Genomic DNA, 21,689 nt, shown 5'->3' on the forward strand with positions numbered 1-21,689 from the left:
CCCAGAATCTGTGGTATAATTTATGACCATTCTTTTCGGGACACCCTGTATAAGGTCAACGGCGAAGTTGGAGTTAACTGACAACATTTTTAACCTGAAGTTGGAGTGGTGGTTAAGCTCTTGACCAGAGGATATCCTAACCTAATTTCGTTGAATTGACAGGACACAGTGTAGAGTGTAGACTCTACACTGCATGAATTTATATGATGTACCTAAATGCGTTTAGCATTTCAGTGGCCAATAATTTTTCGATTTGTAAATAATTTTCTCAATAAACTATTATTTCGTTGCAATAAGTATGGTCCTAGTATTGCTAAGAAATTAAATTAATTTCATTGTCATCATTATTTTGTACTAACAGGATTATTACTTTAAGGTTCCCTGTGGCAACAAAGAAGGAAGATTTTGACACCTGCATTTCACTTCAGTATTCTACAGGAGTTCGTTAAAGTGTTTAATAAAGAAACTGCTAGGTTGGTCGAGACCATCAAACAAGAAAATAAGAAATCGGCAACAAATATAATTCCACTAATTTCTCAAACCGCTTTAAACACTATTGCAGGTATAGTATCTTCAGATTATTCACTATGTTGATGTTGATGTTAAGAAGTTGTAAATTATAAAGGGGATTAGATTATTAGGAGAACAGGAATGGGAAGACAAAACAAGGAGTAGAAACAATAGAAAGATAAAAAAATAGAAATAGAAAGAAAAATTAATCATATGAGCCTCTGATGTATGTTGTTATACATAACTGTTTTCCTCAATTTATTTCTACGCCTTGTTTTGTTTTCCTATTCCGATAGTCGTAATAATCTGATACCTATGTTTTTTTTTATATTTTACAATCTCCCCTTTTTTGGTCTTCATTTTCTTCGCCCTCACAATATTTTCAACAGTATTTTCTCCAGCCACAGCATAACAGTATTTTCTTTACATGCCTATGTTCATCCATACGATAAACATGCTCCAACCAGCTTGTTCTTGGCGATCGTATTTTTTTGTCTAAACTTAGTTGGTTATATATTTTCATTACTTCGTTGATTCTTCTTCACAATATTCCTTCAACGTTTCTAACACCTCTATAAGAGAACCAGCACCAATTTCCTTTTTTAACGCTTCTTTGTTTTTGTCTGTTTGACTTTTTTGTTGGCATGCTTTTCTCAAAGGCTATATCTTGCTGCTCCCTGTAGTAAATTACTTTTTCCACATGTACAGCTGGTTCCAAAAAAAAACTGATACGACTCTTAAAGCGTATTTTGTGGAAAATTGAGCAGTGTATTTTGAAGGATAAATACTTATTATTTACATACTGTCACTGTCACTGCCAAATCTTAAAATTTGTCAGATAACTTATTCTGCTCAACCTCAAAAAATGGCTCCACATGCTAACAAAGAACTAAAAGCAAGAATTTTAACGAAATTAGAAGATGGTTGGTCACTATCTGCCGTAACGAACCATTTTAACGTAAGCAGAACAACAGTTTTTAATATTAATAAAAGATGGATAGAACATAGAACAAGAAACTCTCGAAAGAAAGCAAGGTTCTGGATGACCAAAAATATCTACCGCTCATGAAGATCTTACGCTTTTGGAGAGATTAGAAGAGAATCCTTTTGAAGGTGCTAAAACTGCAAGAATTATGTCACAGTTTCCGGAAAGAAAGATAACAACTTGGCGCAGAATTAAAGCATCGCGTCTTAGGTACCGAACTGCAGCAAAAAAACAAGATTAATATTTCTATTAATATTATTTTTTAATATTCTATAATTATTACAATTTATAAATTAACATTATGTAATCAGTTGTTTGTTGTTTGTTTGTTTATTTTATTATTAATCTGTCATAATAAATAAACATAATGTCAGACCAATTAAATACACTACTCAAAATGATCAAATCTTACGAAGTGTCGTATTAGTTTATTTAGGAAACAGCGGTACCTATCTATTCGTTAAGATGATTGCTAAGGTAAAGTTAAATGAAATGATAGATAAAGTCCCCTTGTCTTGTCTAAATGGTCAATTTACGTTTAAGGTTTTTGATATTTTTTCTTTTTATACTGTTACTTTATTTTGTGTTTTATTTAATATTAGTTTTGCCATTCTTATTAATTCCACAGTAAATTCCTTGTATTTTAAGGACTGTATAAAAGTTTTTCTTCTTTATAGAATCCATAAAAAACAGGTGAAGTCTCAACCTTTGTTCGTAGTCATTGTGTATTTGTGAAAATCTGATCAATTGTACATCTGCCTTTCCTAAAATTGGCTGTTCAGTCCCATATCATCTTATTTCCATATTATGCGTGACAAAAAGACCACAAGAAGTACCTATAAAAATGTCATTTTAAGTATATTTTCCACTTTTTCTCCTGTTTGCTCTAATTTGATCCACTAGAATTGTTTAGTTTTGCTTTAAATATAGGCATTTTAATTGTGAATACTATAAATAATCGTAGGGAAAGGTGAATAGTAACACTGTCTTCGCAAAGAGCAAGAATATGGCGACCAAAATATGACTAGGTACTTAGTAAAATTATTAATCAAGTTGAAATGATCTAATGATAGCCTAAATTCACATTTTTAGAAACATCTTTCGGAACAACGCTCGATTTGACCAAAAAAGACGACAAAAATTATGTCTCTGCAATTCATGAAATGGGAAAAATCTTGATATATAGAATGGTAAGACCTTGGTTCTATTCTTTATCTGTATTTTATATATTATCCTCTCTTGGCACTAAACTCAAAGAAGTTTTATCAAGGCTAAATAGCTTTACAGAACGCATTATACTAGAACGATCAAGAGATTTTAAACCTTTCGAAGTTAATACAGATGGCGAAACAAAGAGAAAGAAACTAGCTTTTCTAGATTTATTGTTGAATGCAAAACTCTCCAAGGGCATCATCGATGACCAAGGTATTAAGGATGAAGTGAATACATTTATGTTTGAAGTAAGTATTTTACTTATATACAGGGTGTCTCGAAGAGATTGGTCATAAATTATACCACAGATTCTGGGGTCAAAAATAGATTGATTGAACCTCACTTACCTATATACAATAGTGCACACAAAAAAAGTTACAGCTCTTTGAAGTTACAAAATGAAAATCGATTTCTTTTTCATATATCGAAAACTCTTACAGATATTTTATTGAAAATGGACACGTGGCATTCTTATGGCAGCATCATCTAAAGAAAAACTGAAATGTGTGCACCCCATAAAAATTTTATGGGGGTTTTGTTCCCTTCAACCTCCCCAAACTTCTGTGTACGTTCCAATTAAATTATTATTGTGGCACCATTAGTTAAACACACTGTTTTTAAAACTATTTTGTGTCTTAGTACTTTTTCGATAAGCTAGTGTTTATCGAGATATTTTGTTGAATCCACCACATTACAGGGTGATTCATTAAGAATGTCCAATCTTTGAGATGTAGATTCTAGACCTCAAAATATTAAGATTTAACCAAAATCATTTAAATAAAATGTGGCTCGTTACTGAATTACAGGGTGTTTTATTTAAAAATGTAATAACTATTTTTACCCAGGGCTTTAAAACTATTTGACATATCCTTGCCATACTTGGCAGACAATATTGGTACTGTACATCCTACTAAATTATGATAAATAAACTTTTCTGGCTACTACCATAGGCGTACGACAGGTGAAAGTGAATGGTTGACTCTTCCCAAATTCTACGCCACTGGCGAAATTGCCATTTTAGCACAATATTTCGATTTTCCAATACTTTCTCTAAGTTATTAGTATAGTATAGTTGATTCAAAAGATGGCATAACCCAGACATCCAAAGTGAAAGTTATCCTTCAACACCAAATTGTTTTATATTGTCCACACAATGTCCAGAAAAAAGTCACACCATTTTGAGCGTCGGATTTGAGGGGGGGGGGGAGAGGGGGGAGAAATCGGTAAATTCGTAGTTTTTTAAGTTTTTCGCCAATATTTCTAAAACTATGCGGTTTAGCATGAACAACCTTCTACACAAAATTGTTCTACATTAAATTTCAAATAAAAAAGGCCCTATGCATAATCTTCCTAAAATGAATGGTTCCAAAATTACGGAGGTAGTATAGTATAACTGGTCCAAAAAAAAGGCCTAACCCAAACATCCAAAGTAAAAGTTTTCCTCCAACACTAAAATGTTCTATATGGTCCACATATTGTTCAGTAAAAAGTTACACCATTTTGAGCGTCCGGTTTGGGAGGGAGATGGGAGAGAAGCCGGTAAATTAGTAGTTTTTTTAGGTTTTTCGTCAATATTTCTAAAAGTATACTTTAGCATAAACAATGTTATATAAAAAAATGTTCTACATGAAATTAAAAACAAAAAATGTTCTATACATAATTGTTATAAAATCAACGGTTCCAGAGTTACGGAGGGTGAAATTCGAGGTTTTCTTACTACTTTTTATATTCTTTGGGCAATGTTTATGATATAACTATACCAAAAACCCAGACATCCAAAGTGAAAGTTATCCTCCAACATCAAATTGTTCTATATGGTCCACATAATGTTCAGAAAAAAGTCACACCATTTTGAGCGTCGCGTTCGACCATATAGAACAATTTGGTGTTGGAGGATAACTTTCACTTTGGATGTCTGGGTTTGGGTCTAACTATACTATACTATAATACTCTTCATTCGTAACGTTAAAGTCATTAGTTTTCGAGATATTTGAAGTTGAAAATGAAACAGCATAGCTATTTTGATTAATGTATTGTGCTCCTTCATTTTTAACATTAAATATCTCGAAAACTAATGATTTTATCGGTACGGATGAAGAGTATATTATTTGCATAGAAAGTATTGGAGAATCGAAAAATTGCAATAAAATAGTAATTCCGCCAGTGGCGTAGAATGTGGGAAGGGTCAACCATTCCCTTTCCCCTGTCGTAAGCCTCTGGTACCAACCAGAAAGTTTTATTGAACATATTTTAGTAGGTTGTACAGTATCTACACTATCTGCTAAGTATGATAAGGATATGTCAATTACTTTTAAAATACTGGATAAAAATAGTTAATATTTTTTTTCTATGATTCTGGCCTTGGTTTAAAACTAGAACCTTTAGCCACGTAATTGTATAACTTATCACTATCTCAGGTGTAATGTGTAGTGTGTGTGTTGAGTGTCTTGTTACTTTGCAAAGTCGACGTCATTGTCTTTGCAAAGAGACGCTAATTGTATCCGAACGTCTGCGGTCCCTCCGGTGAGTTAATATTTATGTAATAGGGATGTTTGATTTAAAAATTTAAAAATTATTTGTAATCAGTACTTTAACAGTATTTGAAATTGCCATATCATACTTGCCAAAAAGTGCAACTTCAGTTGGCCATTGAAATCCAATATGTGAGGTTTTCTCCAAAAAAAGTTCCAACCACGTGGGGAGAGTCCTGTGTTGCCCTGGTTAACATCCAGGTTTATCTATAACATCCGATGAATTTTATATAAATATGTAAAATATCTTTATTATTTACATTTAAAGGGTTTTTACCCTATACATTTTGGTGGCTCAGGCATGCAAATTTTGGCTTTTAAACACTGATGATGGATTCCTTAATCCGAAAACGTTTTGTATTGTGACCCTTATTTAGGGTATTTTAATATATACCTTTTACAAGAAACTTGGTATTTTTACTAATTTATGTTAAATAAACATTTCTGGCTATTACCAGAGGCGTACGGGGGAAAATGAATGGTTGAACCTTCCCAAATTCTACGCCACTGATGGAATTGCCATTTCAGCATAATTTTTAGATTCTCAAATACTTTCTATGCAACTAATATACTCTTCATTCGTATTGATAAAATCATTAGTTTTCGAGATATTTGAAGTTAAAATTGAAGGGCCACAATACATTAATCAAAATAACTACTGTAAAGTTTCATTTTCAACTTCAAATATCTCGAAAACTAATGACCTTAACGTTACGAATAAAGAGTACATTATTTACATAGAAAGTGTTGGAAAATCGAAATATTGTGCTAAAATAGCAATTTCGCCAGTGGCGTAGAATTTGGGAAGGGTAAACCATGCACTGTTCCCTGTCGTACGCCTCTGGTAGTAGCCAGGAAAGTTTGTTTATCATAATTAAGTAGGGTGTACGGCAACTATACTTTCTGCAAAGTATGACAAGGATATGTCAAATCATTTTAAAGTACTGGGTAAAACTGGTTATTAAATTTTTAAATAGAACACCCTGTAACTCAGTAACGAGGCACATTTTATATAAGTGATTTGGATTAAATCTTAATATTTTGAGGTCTAGAATCTACAACTCAGAGATTGGACATTTTTAATGAATCACCCTATTTGTATAATATGGTTAAGTATTATACAGCCCGACAATAGTATATTAAGTATGGAGAACGGTAAGGGTTTACTACCGATCGAAGACAATTGTTTGTCCAATTAAGCAAAAAACCCATTATGAACGGCCGGCACGGCACAGCCCGGCCCGGCACAGGACAGTCCAAATTCATTTGTATAGTTTTAAATGCAACGTAACCCATTAAGGCGGAAATACATATCCGCGCCGCGAACTCCGCGCCGTGTGAGCGCCGCGCGTTTGAGGCGCGGTTATTGTTCGTTAAAATTTTTAATTTTGACGACCCAGAGGAAACATACGAACGTTTAGTAATTGTAGATAATCATGTCTCTGTCCTGTACTTCTACTACATCTTATTTTGTTATTACATATTCTGAAACTATTTTCTTGTGTCATCTTATGCAATTTACTATTTTATGTGGAATAAGCCACAGTTTGCGAACATTTCGGGAACTACCTTTTCGCTTCCCGGCGACACAAATATAATGGTAGGGGAGTCCAAGCGGGGATTTTTGCAGTTACTCGAGCGCGTCAGATTATCATATGGGGCGAAACGTTGTACCCTGCAGATGTACCTCCACCATCTATTGGCTCTTAACACAGGGGGGTTCGTTCAGGGGGGCCCGAAAAAAAATCTATCCTTAAAAATACTCGAAATTGTCAGATTAAGATTAGGTAAGCTAAGTACATGCAAAAGAGTCTATATTTCAAAAATATGACGATTTGAGCGGGGTGTACGGAAATGGGTGAGTCAAAAAGTTTCACAAAAAAAAGCGAATATTTTGCGAAATCAACGTCAGATTAAAAAACTAAAAACTACGTGTTCAATGTTTTTCAAAAATCTATCGAAAAATACCAAACATGACCCCCACGGTGAGGGGGGGGGGGGGTAAATTTAAAATTTTAAATACAAATCCCGCGATCTTTCGCAAAATAAACATCATATAATATCGAAAAACTGCAAAATACACTTTATCATATTTTTAAAAAATCTATCGAATGGTTCCAAACACGACCCCCACAGAGGTGAGGTGGGGGGCTTACTTTAAAATCTTAAGTGGTAGCCCCCATTTCTTATTGCAGATTTGGATCGTTTGTATAAAAATAAACAACTTTTATTCGAAACAATTTTTCTAATTATGGATAGATGGCGCTGTAATCGGAAAAAAGATTGTAGGAAATGGAAAATTAAATTAAAAAATGGGAAGTCCCCACTAAAATGGAAAATTTTACTTAACTTTTTTTGGTTTTAGGACCTAATAATCACAACCCAATAGGTCCCCAAAGCGCTCGAGTGACTGCACATTTAGCATACTTTGCTCCCCTACCATAATATATCTGCTTGTTCCTACAACCAGAAACAAAATTAGAGAACTATAGGTTGTTCCACGTTGTGCGTTACGTTTTTCGTTTTCCGGTGACACAATTGTAATGTATCTGCTTGTTTCAACTCCGTTGCTTCACCAGAAGCGAAGTTAGAGAACTATTGGCTCTTCCAAGTTGTGCGTTACCTTTTTGGCTTTCCGGTGACCCAATTATAATATATCTGCTTATTTCAACTCCGTTGCTTCACCAGAAGCAAAGTTAGAAAACTATAGGGTCTTCCAAGTTGTGCGTTACCTTTTTGGCTTTCCAGTGACCCAATTATAATATATCTGCTTGTTCCAACTCCGTTGCTTCACCAGAAGCGAAGTTAGGAAACTATAGGCTCTTCCAAGTTGTGCTTTACCTTTTTCGTTTTCCGGTGACCCAATTATAATATATCTGCTTGTTCCAACTCCGTTGCTTCACCAGAAGCGAAGTTAGGAAACTATAGGCTCTTCCAAGTTGTACATTACCTTTTTCGTTTTCCGGTGACCCAATTATAATATATCTGCATGTTCCAACTCCGTTGCTTCACCAGAAGCGAAGTTAGAAAACTATTGGCTCTTCCAAGTTGTGCGTTATCTTTTTGGCTTTCCGGTGACCCAATTATAATATATCTGCTTGTTCCAACTCCGTTGCTTCACCAGAAGCGAAGTTAGAAAACTGCTGGGTCTTCCAAGTTGTGCGTTACCTTTTTGGCTTTCCGGTGACCAAATTATAATATATCTGCTTGTTCCAACTCCGTTGCTTCACCAGAAGCGAAGTTAGAAAACTATTGGGTCTTCCAAGTTGTGCGTTACCTCTTTCGTTTTCCGGTGACCCAATTATAATATATCTGCTTGTTCCAACCCCGTTGCTTCACCAGAAGCGAAGTTAGAAAACTATTGGGTCTTCCAAGTTGTGCGTTACCTTTTTGGCTTTCCGGTGACCCAATTATAATATATCTGCTTGTTCCAACTCTGTTGCTTCACCAGAAGCGAAGTTAGAAAACTATTGGGTCTTCCAAGTTGTGCCTTACCTTTTTCTCTTTCCGGTGACACAATTATAATATATCCGCTTGTTTCAACTGCGTTGCTTCACCAGACACGAAGTTAGAAAACTATAGGTTCTCCAAGTCGTGCGTTACCTATTTCGCTTTCCGGTGACACATAATATATATCTGCTTATGAATGTTTTTTTGATATTGATAACTATTTCCGAAGTGAAAGTCGAAAGGTCAAAGTAAACTTGATTTCAAACTCGAATTGTGGCTTATGCCCAAATAAAATAGTAAATCTTATTTTTAATTCATGTTATTTTTAGTACAACAATGAACTAACATTTTTTAAAAAGGTCCGCATGTACATTTTTTTATTTCAGCTTCTATTTCCGTTCAGATCGGATTTAAGTTGTTTCTTTAAATTAAATGGTTCTTTATTGAGGATCCCACAATAATGATTTTCCACGGTAAACATCAATTTCCTTCCGACAGTTCCGACCATTCCATTACTAACAAATATTCAACTCATGCGCGCCAAAACCAACAAACCACTCGCAAACCCGTCCAAATACGTATTGCGAACCATCAAAGCGTTTGTTGAAAAACCGACAGAATTTAGATCGTGGTGCGCCGTGTGCGTGCCGTTTGTGCGTCACTTGAAAACACGTACTAATCTGACGAATACGCTGCGCGCGAGCGGCTCGCACACCGAGCAGAGCGCATATGTATCTCCGCCTTTATGAGCGGCCGGCTCGGCCCGGCACAGGCCAGCACGCAAACGGAACGGCCAAAATTCTCCGAGGAGAATAAAATCTGTTGAAGTCGAACGGCCTCAACGGCCAGTCGGCGCCAGTGCGTCATAATTATTGGTAATAAGCGGATATACTGTTGATTTTTTAATTAAAAGCGCGTTGTTTCTTTTGAAATAAAATAATATGGAAGAACTTTTCATTGAGAGTGTCAGAGAATACCCATTTTTGTATGATGCATCGGACTCAAGTTATCATGATAGTAAGAAAAAGGACAATACATGGGTACAAATATCCGAAAATTTTGATCAATGGACAGGTACGTACATTATCTTTTAACCATGAATTCGTTTTTTTAACATGATGCATATTCATTAAAATTGTGTAGTTTATGTCTTTTAAAAACTTTTATTTTACGATAGTTTTACGACGGTAAGTGAATTACTTACCGTCGAGTTGGAGTACTTACCGTCGAGTTGGATTACTTACCGTCGAGTTGCTAGTAAATGTCACCTACTGACGTAAAATCTGTCACGGTAAACAGTCAAAAATGATCAATCGTGCAAAAAAAAAACATTTTTGTCTTGTTGCCGAAAAAAAATCAACTGATTTTAGTTAATTTATCTGTGCTGATTCCAAAAATACAAACCTTTTCTGTGTATCAGCTCTAGTTTTCGAGATACAACATACTAATCAAATACTTAAATATTCTCACATTTCTGTATATTCCACCACTATAATTGCAATATTATGTTTATAAACAAAATTAACAAATTCTAAGACAAATGGGCCAATGAACAAAAGGGCCTATTTTGGTGTTCATGTAGGAGATCAAGATAAATCCTGAGCTCCGCATGTAGTGTGCAAAACTTATATTGAAAACTTGCGACAGTGGACGAAAGAATAACGAAAATGTTTAAAGGTTTTCCACTGGTATGGAGGGAACCAAAAAATCATTTTGACGATTGCTATTTCTGTCTTGTGAATATAAAGGGCATTAATCGTAACAATCGACATACGTGAACATATCCTAACCTGGATTCAGCAATAAGACCAATTCCACATCAGCTTGAGCAGATAACCATTCCAATATTTAGCAGTCTACCTATGTTACCAGAGGATAATGCCGAAACGGTATTTGACGAACTGCAGACTAATAGATTTGAGGAAGACGACAGTAATTTTTAAGGGGATTCAACACGTCCTGAGTGCTTTACTCAGGAAGAGCTAAGCGATCTTATCAGAAATTTGAACCTTCCAAAAGATTCTTCCGAGTTGCTTACCTCCAGACTAAAAGAAAAGAATGTTCTTCACCCAGACACCAAAATTACATACTACCGTAATATAGATAAAAGATATTTTGCCTTTTTTTCTCAGCAAGATGATATGGTTTTTTAAAGGACTGTTAGAAAAAATGGGTGTATCGGAGTATACACCAGATCACTGGCGTCTTTTTATCGACAGTTCCAAACGAAGTTTAAGCCCGACCGCACATCAAAGAAACATGAAACGTAAATTACGTTTCATGGAAATAAACCACTCCTAAACAAATATACGTCCGGCCATTTATGAAACTCTCCGAAAATAAAAATGTGTCATGAGCATGAATCACACTCGTTTCATTGGTAGGCGGACTTTGAGATTTGTTTAGCAGTGTTTTAGTTTTATGAAACATGTTTTTCGTTTCATGTTTCATGCTTTTCGTTTCATGTTTCTTTGGTGTGCGGCTTGGCTTAGGTGTGTCCTTCTACATAATGGCAACAAATATGGAAGTATACCAATTGGGCATTAGAGTGGAATAAATGCTCAACAATTTTAACAAACACGGTTGTCATATGAGTATTAAAATGCATTACCTCCACAGCCACTCAGACTGTTTCCCAGAAAATCTTCACCAAGATATCAAAACGATGGAAGAGGAGTATCAGGGAGATGGGGCTATCACATGATGGCGGATTACTGCTGGAGTCTTCAAAGGGACCGTCCTTTTAAAGCCTTTGCAAGAAAATCATATAAAAGGAAGTTTTTAGGTGACACCGAATAACACATTTTTGTTGCGACGCTGCCGGTTAGGTTAGATGAAAAGTTAAGTTTTTTTTGGCAGATATGTGTGATGATTTTTGTAAGTACATTATTGTACAATAAATATTTAACGTTTTATTCGTATTTGGTTAAATTACGTTAAATTGCGTTAAATTACCCTATATGTTAGAAATGTGATCTGTTGTCGTATTTTCTGAAAACGATCTGATGGAACAAATCTGGTGGCATTTTTGGATTCAGCAGACCCAAATTACCTAGAAACAGTAAAAAAAATTCCGGCAGCAAACTGTGTGTTTACCAGTGTTATTTATAGACCTGTTAATAATCTGAAAATTTATTTATAATTTACATTTTTAGATATATTTTGAAAAAGAAGCCGCATCTCGATTAAATGTGACTTATCAAAGAAAGAAAAAGAGGCAAAAAAGTTTTAAAAACACTGTGTTTAACTAATGGTACCACAATAATAGTTTAATTGGAACGTACACAAACATTTGGGGGGTTTAAAGGAACAAAATCCCCATAAAATTTTTATGAAAATATATTAAAAAAGAAGCCGCAACTCGATAAAAACTGGCTTATCGAAAAAATACTGAGAGGTAAAAAAAGGTGTGTTTAACTAATGGTACTCCAATAATGAATTAATTGGAACGTACACAAAAGTTTGGGGGGGGGGGGTTTAAGGGAACAAAACCCCCTTAAAAATTTTTATGTGGTGGACAAATTTCACTATAATTTTGTTTTAAGATGTTCCTGCCATAAGAATCATACATGTGCATTTTCAATAAAAAATCTCTAATAGTTTTCGATATATTGAAAAAAATAGATTTTAATTTTGTATCCTCAAAGGGCTGTAACTTTTTATGAGCACATTTGTACTAAGGTAAGTTAGGTTTAATCGAACTATTTGTAACCCCATAATGTGTGGTATAATTTATTACCAATCTTTTAGGGGCACCCTGTATATGTTGTATATATTATGTTGAATAGGTTTTTACTTGTATATATGTTGAATAGGTTTCATACGCGAGTTCATTGTGAATGAAATAAAAGAGACAAGTACTCGCAATCATTTTTTGTTTTACTTCGACTCTACAATTTGCAGAGCACCATCAGGTCAACAAGTAAACAAAATGCTACAAATAATAAAAATCGGAGCTACTGCTTTCTCTGGCTGACTTACTGGCAACTCTAATTTTTGTTATTTGTAGCATTTAGTTTACTTGTAACCGTTGACCTGATGATGCTCTGCAAATTGTAAAGAGCGAAACCGGTCGTCGAAGTAAAACAATAAATCATTCCGAGTACGTCTTTATTTAATTTACTTTTGTTAAAAAAAGTTACAAGTTTTTCTTGAAAAAAAAAAATAAGGATTTAATTTGCAAACAAAATTTAATTTGCCATATTAATGTACTATCTGAAAGTAATATCACACATTTTTTGTTTATTAGGGACACGATACAACTGCCACTGGAATATCATGGATTTTACGTCAACTGGCAACACATAGCGAATATCAGGTAATATTAAATAAGCTTGTTTTTTACATAATAACTGCTCATTAAATGTAATCTTATTTTAAGGATCAAATTTATGAAGAAATCATAACTGTATTAGGAGATGCACAAAAACAGCCAGACCTCAACGACCTAAATGAACTAAAGGTAATGGAAAGATTTATCAAAGAAACTTTACGTCTTTTCCCTCCTGTACCATATATAGCAAGGACGTTGGACGAAGACATTGAGCTGAATGGATATTTGATTCCTAAGGAGGCGTCTATTGATATCTGGATATATGACATTCACAGAAACCCGAAATATTGGCCAGAACCTGAGAAATTTGATCCGGATCGGTTTTTACCTGAAAATTGTGTTAACAGACATCCATTTGCTTATGTACCCTTCAGTGCTGGACCCAGAAATTGCATTGGTAAGAAATAGCGAAACGTAAACTTTATACCTCTTCCTTCTTCTTCTTATGCACGTGCCATATCAGCATTATCCGACGTTGGCGATCACCAATGCGAAGGGTTCTCGCTCTTCTGCAATATGGAATATTTGTCTCTCATTTGATATGTCAGTCCATTCACGAATGTTTTTTAACAAAGAAACTGGTATTCTTCCTTCACCCCTAAGGCCCTCTATTTTGCCCCTGTTTCAAAATGTATATCTGTTAATCCACGAGGACCAATAACTACCCCAAAAAAACAATTATGAAAATGTTTTAGTGATATTAGCCTGAAAATTTATAAATTTTGGTAATTTTGGCTTCGTGTTATAAAAATAAATTAAATTCATAAATCTGAAACTTTTAATACGAAGAACAAAACCAGAATAAAACTCGAGAATGAACTAACATCGGAAGTAGAAATCAACTCGGGAATCAGATAAGGGGATAGCTTGAGCCCATTGCTTTTTAATTTAGTCATAGACAAAATCATAGAAAACATTAAAGGTACTGGAAAAGGATATAAGATGGCGGAAAAACAAATAAAAATCCTCTGTTATGCTGACGACGCAATCTTAATCTCCGATAACGAGGATAACCTACAGCGAATGGCACAAACTTTCAATACAGTGGCGAAGAACTACAACATGAAAACATCAATAGCCAAGACAAAATCCCTGGTAGTGTCAAGGGAACCCATAAGATGCAAATTAGTAATTAACAACGAACTACTTGAACAAGTCTCGAGATTCCAATATCTGGGAATCGCAACATGTAGTTATGGAGATGTTAAAGAGAGCGTCCGAAAGTAAGCAAATAAAGCCAATTACGTGTCAGGATGTCTGAGCGATGTCATCTGGAGAAACAAAGATAAGAGGCTGGAAAGGAAAGTACGCATATACAAATCATGTGTAAGACCGATCATGACGTACGCGATAGAAACAAGATGTGACACTGGAGGAAACCAAGAGGACACTGAGAACATCAGAAATGAGAACGTTGAGGTCAATAACTGGGAAAACACTGAGAGACAGAATACCGAACGACAGAATAAGAGATCTCTGTAACATACAAGATATAGTACGGTGGGGAAGACAGAAACAACGAGAGTGGAATCAGCATGTGACGAGAATGGACAGCGAGAGAATAGCCCGTATATCCAGGGATTCGAAACCAACAGGCAAGAGACCAATAGGAAGGCCCTTTAAAAGGTGGCGAGTTAGCTGGCAGTCAACATCACAGCTACGAATACAAGCTCAAAATCGGTAAGGAACAGGCCAAGAGGCCTATTATAAGCAGAAGAAGAAGAAGAAGAAGAAGAAGAACTTTTAAACCTGAACGAATGCATACATATCTTTATATTTAGTACTAGAAAAGGCTAGATTATTTAAGCGGTAACAAACGAAAATAAAGATAAAATAAGTCTTATTAAAGAGAATAAAACTCTGCTTCATTGGCCAAGGTCCCAATTGATGTGTCGAGGCAAATGGAAGTCGAGCTTGTGTCTGACGTGCATTCAATATGAGCCCTGTGTTAGCTCGTCCAGTAGACAAAGCGGCCTTAAGTTTTCTCCTAACTGTCCGACTTCACAAGGCACCCAGGACAACGTAATGCTCGTCCCTCTCTGGGTTGTACGTCGTTATACGTCGCCGACCCGTACTTAGACGTCGACTGTAGCTACCAGTCTCCCGGTAGCGAGGGTACTTACTTACTTTCCGTGTCCGGAACACCAACAACTTTAAATTCTGTATTTCCAATGGTTGGCCACATAGATGGCCCTGTCATTTGCTATGATTAAGTCTTCTTATGTGCAGGTCTCTCTCATCTCCGTGCATGATAGTAGATACCGGCTTGTCTGAACCGCGCCATAGTCGCAGGTATCGTCCTCCTGGTATCCCCATTTTTTCAGGTTACTAGCACAACGTGAAACGCTGGTTCTTAGTCTGTTTAGGGCTTTCCAAGTCGGATATGGTAAATTGTGTCCAGCAGCCATTTCCTCTGAGGGAGGAAAATGTGTCGCGGTAGCTGACGCTTGACATAGGTGTATTCGGCGCGTCTCTGGCGCTTCGGGGATGGATCTTGATGTTTTCAGGAAGCTTTTTCAAGATCTTAGTCTGCTTGGCTGAGTTTGGTGGTCATATAAGGGGTGTCTTCGGTCCGTCTCCTGCTTTTTTCGTTCTACCTCTGACGTGACCTTCCTCCTGATAGGTGGTGGAGCAATTCCAGCTATGGGGTATACCTCTTCGATAGGTGTCAGTTTCAGGCAACCCGATATTATACGAACCGTTTCATTTAGAGCCACGTCGACGTTCTTTGCGTGAGCAGAGTTTGCCCATACTGGTGCTCCAAACTCCGCGGCCGAAAAACATAATGCCAAGGCAGAAGTGCGGAGAGTGTGTGGTTGTGCTCGCCATTTTGTATTAGTTAGCTTGCGGATGATATTATTTCTGGCACTTACTTTCTTCTTGACATCTTGACAGTGGTATCGGTAAGACAGAGTTCTATCCAGACGGACGCCAAGGTATTTTGGCGTCTTGTTGTGTTCCAGCATCTGACCACGCCATTCCACCTCCAGCGGTCTTTGGGCATGCTTGTTTCTCAGGTGGAAAGCACATACCTGGGTTTTTGTGGGATTGGGTTTCAGATGGTTTTTATCGTAGTATAGAGCTAAGTCTCCCAGGGCATCTGTCAGTTTCACTTCGACTTCATTGAAGGTTCTTCCCTGAGCTGCCACAGCTGTATCATCAGCGTAAATAAATTGCCTTGTTTGTTGGTGTATGGGTTGGTCGTTGGTGTATATGTTGTATAGAATCGGCGCGAGGACACTTCCCTGTGGTAGCCCATTTTTTTGGTCCCTCCACCGACTGTTCTTGGACTGGAGCGTTACGTAGAAGCGTCTATTCTGGAGGAGACATTTCACTAACCTTGTTAGTCGGAAATCTTTTGTAGTTTCGTAGAGTTCTGCGAGTAGCCGTTGATGGTTAACTTTATCATAGGCGGCAGTAAGGTCTATGAACGGTACTCCTGTTATTTCCTTCCGTTTAAAACCATCTTCAATATGTTGGGTGAGACTAAGAATTTGACTGCAGCAGCACTTTCCGGGCCTGAATCCTTCTTTCAAAGAATTCTTTCTGAGTATCATTCTTTCAAAGGCCTTGAAAAGTTGGCACAAGAGAGATACAGGTCTAAAACTCTTTGTATCCGCCGGATCCTTCCCTGGTTTTAAGAGGGCTACCACTCTAGCTTTCCTCCAGATTTTTGGTATTTGTAATGTACGGATGCAGCAATTCATCATTTTTACGAGCCACTCTACGGTTTTTAGTCCAAAGTTCTTTATTTGCTCTGTTCGTATGTCGTCCAGGCCAGCCGCTTTATTATCTTTCATTTGGTGGATCGCGCCTCTCATCTCCTCTAGACAAAAATAGGTACCTAGAACATCTCTTTCTTCGTCGATATTCCGTTGAGCTCTCACCTTGTTCTTTCTTGATGTCGTCTTACCGTTCATTAGAAGATGATGGGCTATCTGATCGGGTGTGACTTCTGTCATGTTAACTACCAGAGCAGCGGGATCGTTACCAAGATTCCGAATCAGCTTCCAGGCACGTCTGCTGTTTTGTTTCATGTCCAGACTCGTGACCAGCTTGCACCACCTTTCCGTTTTGTTGGCGGATATCGCATGTAACATTTCCTCTCCAGCCTGTATTGTCGCTTCCGAGAAAGGGTCTTCTTCATATAGCTGTTCGTATCTTTTAAGTAGGGGTTTAGATTCTTCATTGAGCCCAGCTATGTACTCAGTTCGACAACCTCTAGGGATAAATTTCCGTGATACTTGCTTTACGATTTCTACAAATTTATCGTATGAATCAGGGCAAGGTTCTAGCTGGGAAACTTCTTGGTCCAATGTTTCAGAGAATTTTTCCCATTTTGCTTTAGTAAAGTTGAACCTTCTCTTGAATGGAACAATTTCGTATGTGATTGCCGCGTTGGAAAGACAAATTATTGGTCTGTGCTGTGTCTTTGGGAGGGCGCTTCCAACGATTTTTTTACCTGGTCTCCAATTCTGTCGCTGACAAATATATTGTCTGGGTTGTAACCTCTGCGCCATCTTCCGCTGTTGAATGACGCAGGCTGCTTTGGATCGTGAATAAGTTTTAGGTTCATGCTTTCAGCCCATTTTTCGAGGGTAAGCCCTTGAGACTGCAGAATGCGTCATAAGTAGGCGACGGGTGACAGTCCTCCGACTATAGTCCTCTTGTTGCCTCTGTATGCCCGTTAGAATGTTTGCTGCAAATCCCTATAATAGACAATATTTTTTTGCATTAGGCTATGGCCAGAAAAGCGATAATTTATGGCGCTGTAAGGGCAGTAAAATGAAGCGCGAAAATTGGGTTCTATCCTATGTAACTATGTTGCTGCGTGATATTTTACAGCTCAGTCTGGCCATCCACTACACTCACCGTGGGACCCATTTTCGCGCTTCATTTTACTGTTCTTACAGCGCTGTAAATTGTCACTTCTCTGACCGTAGCCTTAGATGTTTTAATTCAAAGAAGACAACATAAAATTACTAAGCATAAAGTACAGTTCATCGAGTGAGTCGATTTTTTTACTCGCAAGTGTAGTTGTTTCATCTTTTGCTATGAGTTTATTTGATTTTTTGGTTTGATTTGATATTAAATACATATAGTATGATATAATTGATCCAAATAAGGCATAACCCACACATCCAAAGTGAAAGTTATCCTCCAACACCAAATTGTTCCATATGGTCCACATAATGTTCAGAAAAAAGTCACACCATTTTGAGCGTCGGGTTTGGGGGGAGGTAGAGGGGGAGAAATCTGTAAATTCGTAGTTTTTTAGGTTTTTCATCAATATATCTATGACTATGCGGTTTAGCATGAACAACCTTCTATACAAAAATGTTCTACATTAAATTTGCAATAAAAAAGGTCCTATGCATAATTCTTCTACTTAAAATGAACGGTTCCAAAGTTACGGAGGTAGTATAGTATAATTATGGTCCAAAAAGGCCTAACCCAGACATCTAAGGTAAAAGTTTTCCTCCAACACCAAATTGTTCTATATGGTCCACATATTGTTCAGTAAAAAGTTACACCATTTTGACCGTCCGGTTTGGAGGGGGGGTTGTGGGAGAAGTCGGTAAATTATTAGTTTTTTTACGTTTTTCGTCAATATTTCTAAAACTATGCTTTAGCGTAAACAATGGTCTATACAAAAATGTTCTACATAATATTTAAAACAAAAAAGGTTCTCTACATAATTGTTATAAAATCAACGGTTCCAGAGTTACGGAGGGTGAAAAGTGGAGGTTTTCGATACCTTTTATATTATCTGGGCAACTAATGATGATTTTGGGTGGTGAGGTTGACGTTTCTTCAAGGGCTTATCACTAACATATCATCGGCCACTGAAATAGCAAATTTTATTTACAAAACACAATCCTGTTAAAGAAAATTTCTATAAATTGCCCAAAGAATATAAAAAGTATCGAAAACCTCCACATTTTACCCTATTGTTTTTTTTTACATTTACATTGTTTTTGCTAAAGCATAGTTTTAGAAATATTGACGAAAACCCTAAAAAACTACTGATTTACTGACTTTTCCCCCATCTCCCCCCCCCCCCCCCCCCCCCAAACCGGACGCTCAAAATGGTGTAACTTTTTACTGAACAATATGTGGACCATATAGAATAATTTGGTGTTGAAGGAAAACTTTTACTTTGGATGTCTGGGTTAGGCCTTTTTTGGACCAATTATACTATAGTACAGCTGGCTCCTGAAAAAACTGATACGACTCATGTCCGGTTGCACCAACATATCTTAAGCTTAAGACGAGAATAACATAAGAATTAAAATAATATAATTATAATATATTATAATAAAAATATCATAATATAGTAATAGATATAATTGATAATAAGGTAAGAATCGAAAAATATGGTGCAACGTAAGTGATACACAAGGAGGCCCTATCTATAAGTAGAGCTTAGCTAAGATGGAGCTTAAGATCTGTTGGTGCAACCAGGCATTAAAGCCTATTTTGTAGAAAATTGAGCAGTGTATTTGGAAGGATAAATACTTATTATTTACATACTGTCACTGTCACTGCCAAGTCTTAAAATTTGTCAGATAACTTATTCTGTTCAACCTCAGAAAATGGCTCCACATGCTAGCAAAGAACTAAAAGCAAGAATTGTAACGAAATTAGAAGATGGTTGGTCACTATCTGTCGTAAAGAACCATTTTAACGTAAGCAGAACAACAGTTTTTAATTTTAATAAAAGATGGAGAGAACAAGAAACTCTCGAAAGAAAGCAAGGTTCTGGAAGACTAAAAATATCTACCACTCATGAAGATCGTACGCTTTTGGAGAGATTAGAAGAGAATCCTTTTGAAGATGCGAAAACTGCAAGAATTCAAAATAATATCAAAATTTAGACCTTAATAATTATTACAATTTATGAATTAACAACGGGAGTTCGAATACTACCAGGGGCAGAAATTTTTCATTTATTATAAATTAATAAATGAAAAATAGTTTCTGTCCTTGTGGGATCGGTACTCACCTGGGGGACCGCAGACGTTCGGAAACAATTAGCGTCTCTTTGCAAAGACAATGACGTCGACTTTGCAAAGTAACAAGACACTTACTCAACACACACACTACACATTACTCCCCTGACTTAGTGATAAGTTATACAATTACGTGGCTAAAGGTTCTAGTTCTAAACCAAAGCCAGAATCAGAGAAAAAAAAAAAAAGAATTAACATAATGTGTATAATCAGTTCTTTGTTGTTTGTTTGTTTATTTTATTATTTTTCTGTAATAACAAATATAACATAATGTCAAACCAATTAAATACACTGCTCAAAATGATCAAATCTTACTAAGAGTCGTATCAGTTTTTTTAGGGCTGTACCTCCGTAACTTTTAAACCGTTCATTTGAGAAGGATTATGCATAGGACCTTTTTTATTTCAAATTTAATGTAAAACATTTTTGTATAGAAGGTTATTCATGCTAAACCGCATAGTTTTAGAAATATTGACGAAAAACGTAAAAAACTACGAATTTACGGATTTCTTCCCCCTCTCCCCCCAAACCCGACGCTCAAAATGGTGTGACTTTTTTCTGAACATTATGTGGACCATATAGAACAATTTGGTGTTGGAGGATAACTTTCACTTTGGATGTCTGGGTTTGGATCTAGTAAACCATACTAATAATCATAATAAATAGTAATAAAGAATAATACAATGTTTTCTACATTCGATGGTAAATAATATTTAACACATTTATTTTAGGTCAGAGATTTGCCATGTACGAGATGAAGGCCATTATTTGTGGAATTATGCAGAACTTCTCAGTGAAACTCGCTGATAAAAATGAAAAAGTTGAAATAATGACTGATTTGGTGCTAAGAAGTGCACACGAAATTAATTTGAACTTCATACCTCGTACTAACTAATATTTTAGTTTTGTGAATTATAGGTTTGTTCGTAGAACGATCAGCAACCGTTGCCAACCGTCAGACGCAAGCGCGTTCGTAGTCTATGAACTCGAACTGTTAACTGCGCAGCGCTAACTGTTAACTGCGCATGCGTCTGATGGTTGACAACGGTTGCTGATCGATTGGATCGTACTAGGAACAAACCTTATATTATAACGATCAAATAATTTGTTATTAGATAACTTTTATTTACTGTGTTATACATTGTATAGAATACAATTGTTATTGTATTCTTTTTTTGTAATTTAAATATAATATTTTACATGATCCCTAAAGTTTTATTTATTTTTAATAATGTTACAAGTAATATTTCAATCATTATTAGGGCAGTCAATGAGAGCAAGAACAGGTTATTACCTCCGAATTCTATCCTACTGCATGGATTTTAATGAAATTTTAGGAATAGCTTGAAAATATCTCCTTATTCAAAGTGTACCCTATGCCGATGTGTGATTTTCTCTTGGGGGCGGTTCCCACCCCTCCTCGGGGGTGGAAAATTTTTTGGTTAAACAACTACGGAAGTTGCTAGAGATCCCACTTCTAAGCAAAAACTGTTCTATATTTTTTCTTCGAAAACTCAATACTTTTTGAGTTATTCGTGGTTGAAAATTGGCCATTTTCATTGAAATATAACACCGTTTCAAACGGTTTTTTGCAAATACCTTAAAAACAATGCGTCTAACTAAAAAAATTATATAAAACATTTTTGTAGCTCATA

General features: G+C 36.2%; 1 protein-coding gene across 1 annotated transcript in view; it reads left to right on the top strand.

Moving 5' to 3' along the window:
• Positions 1 to 21,238, top strand: part of LOC114326272 (cytochrome P450 4C1) — a 33,389-nt gene extending 12,151 nt beyond the window's left edge. Inside the window, exons 4-9 of the mRNA XM_050652591.1 lie at positions 377 to 562; positions 2,588 to 2,955; positions 12,938 to 13,006; positions 13,070 to 13,418; positions 20,766 to 20,946; positions 21,117 to 21,238. Coding sequence (XP_050508548.1) covers positions 377 to 562; positions 2,588 to 2,955; positions 12,938 to 13,006; positions 13,070 to 13,418; positions 20,766 to 20,929 — 1,136 coding nt within the window. The 3' untranslated portion in view covers positions 20,930 to 20,946; positions 21,117 to 21,238. The remainder of the gene's footprint in view (positions 1 to 376; positions 563 to 2,587; positions 2,956 to 12,937; positions 13,007 to 13,069; positions 13,419 to 20,765; positions 20,947 to 21,116) is intronic.
• The last annotated feature ends 451 nt before the right edge of the window (positions 21,239 to 21,689 follow it).

Source organism: Diabrotica virgifera, chromosome 6 (assembly GCF_917563875.1).
Source record: "Diabrotica virgifera virgifera chromosome 6, PGI_DIABVI_V3a".
NCBI classification, from domain to species: Eukaryota; Metazoa; Arthropoda; class Insecta; order Coleoptera; family Chrysomelidae; genus Diabrotica; species Diabrotica virgifera.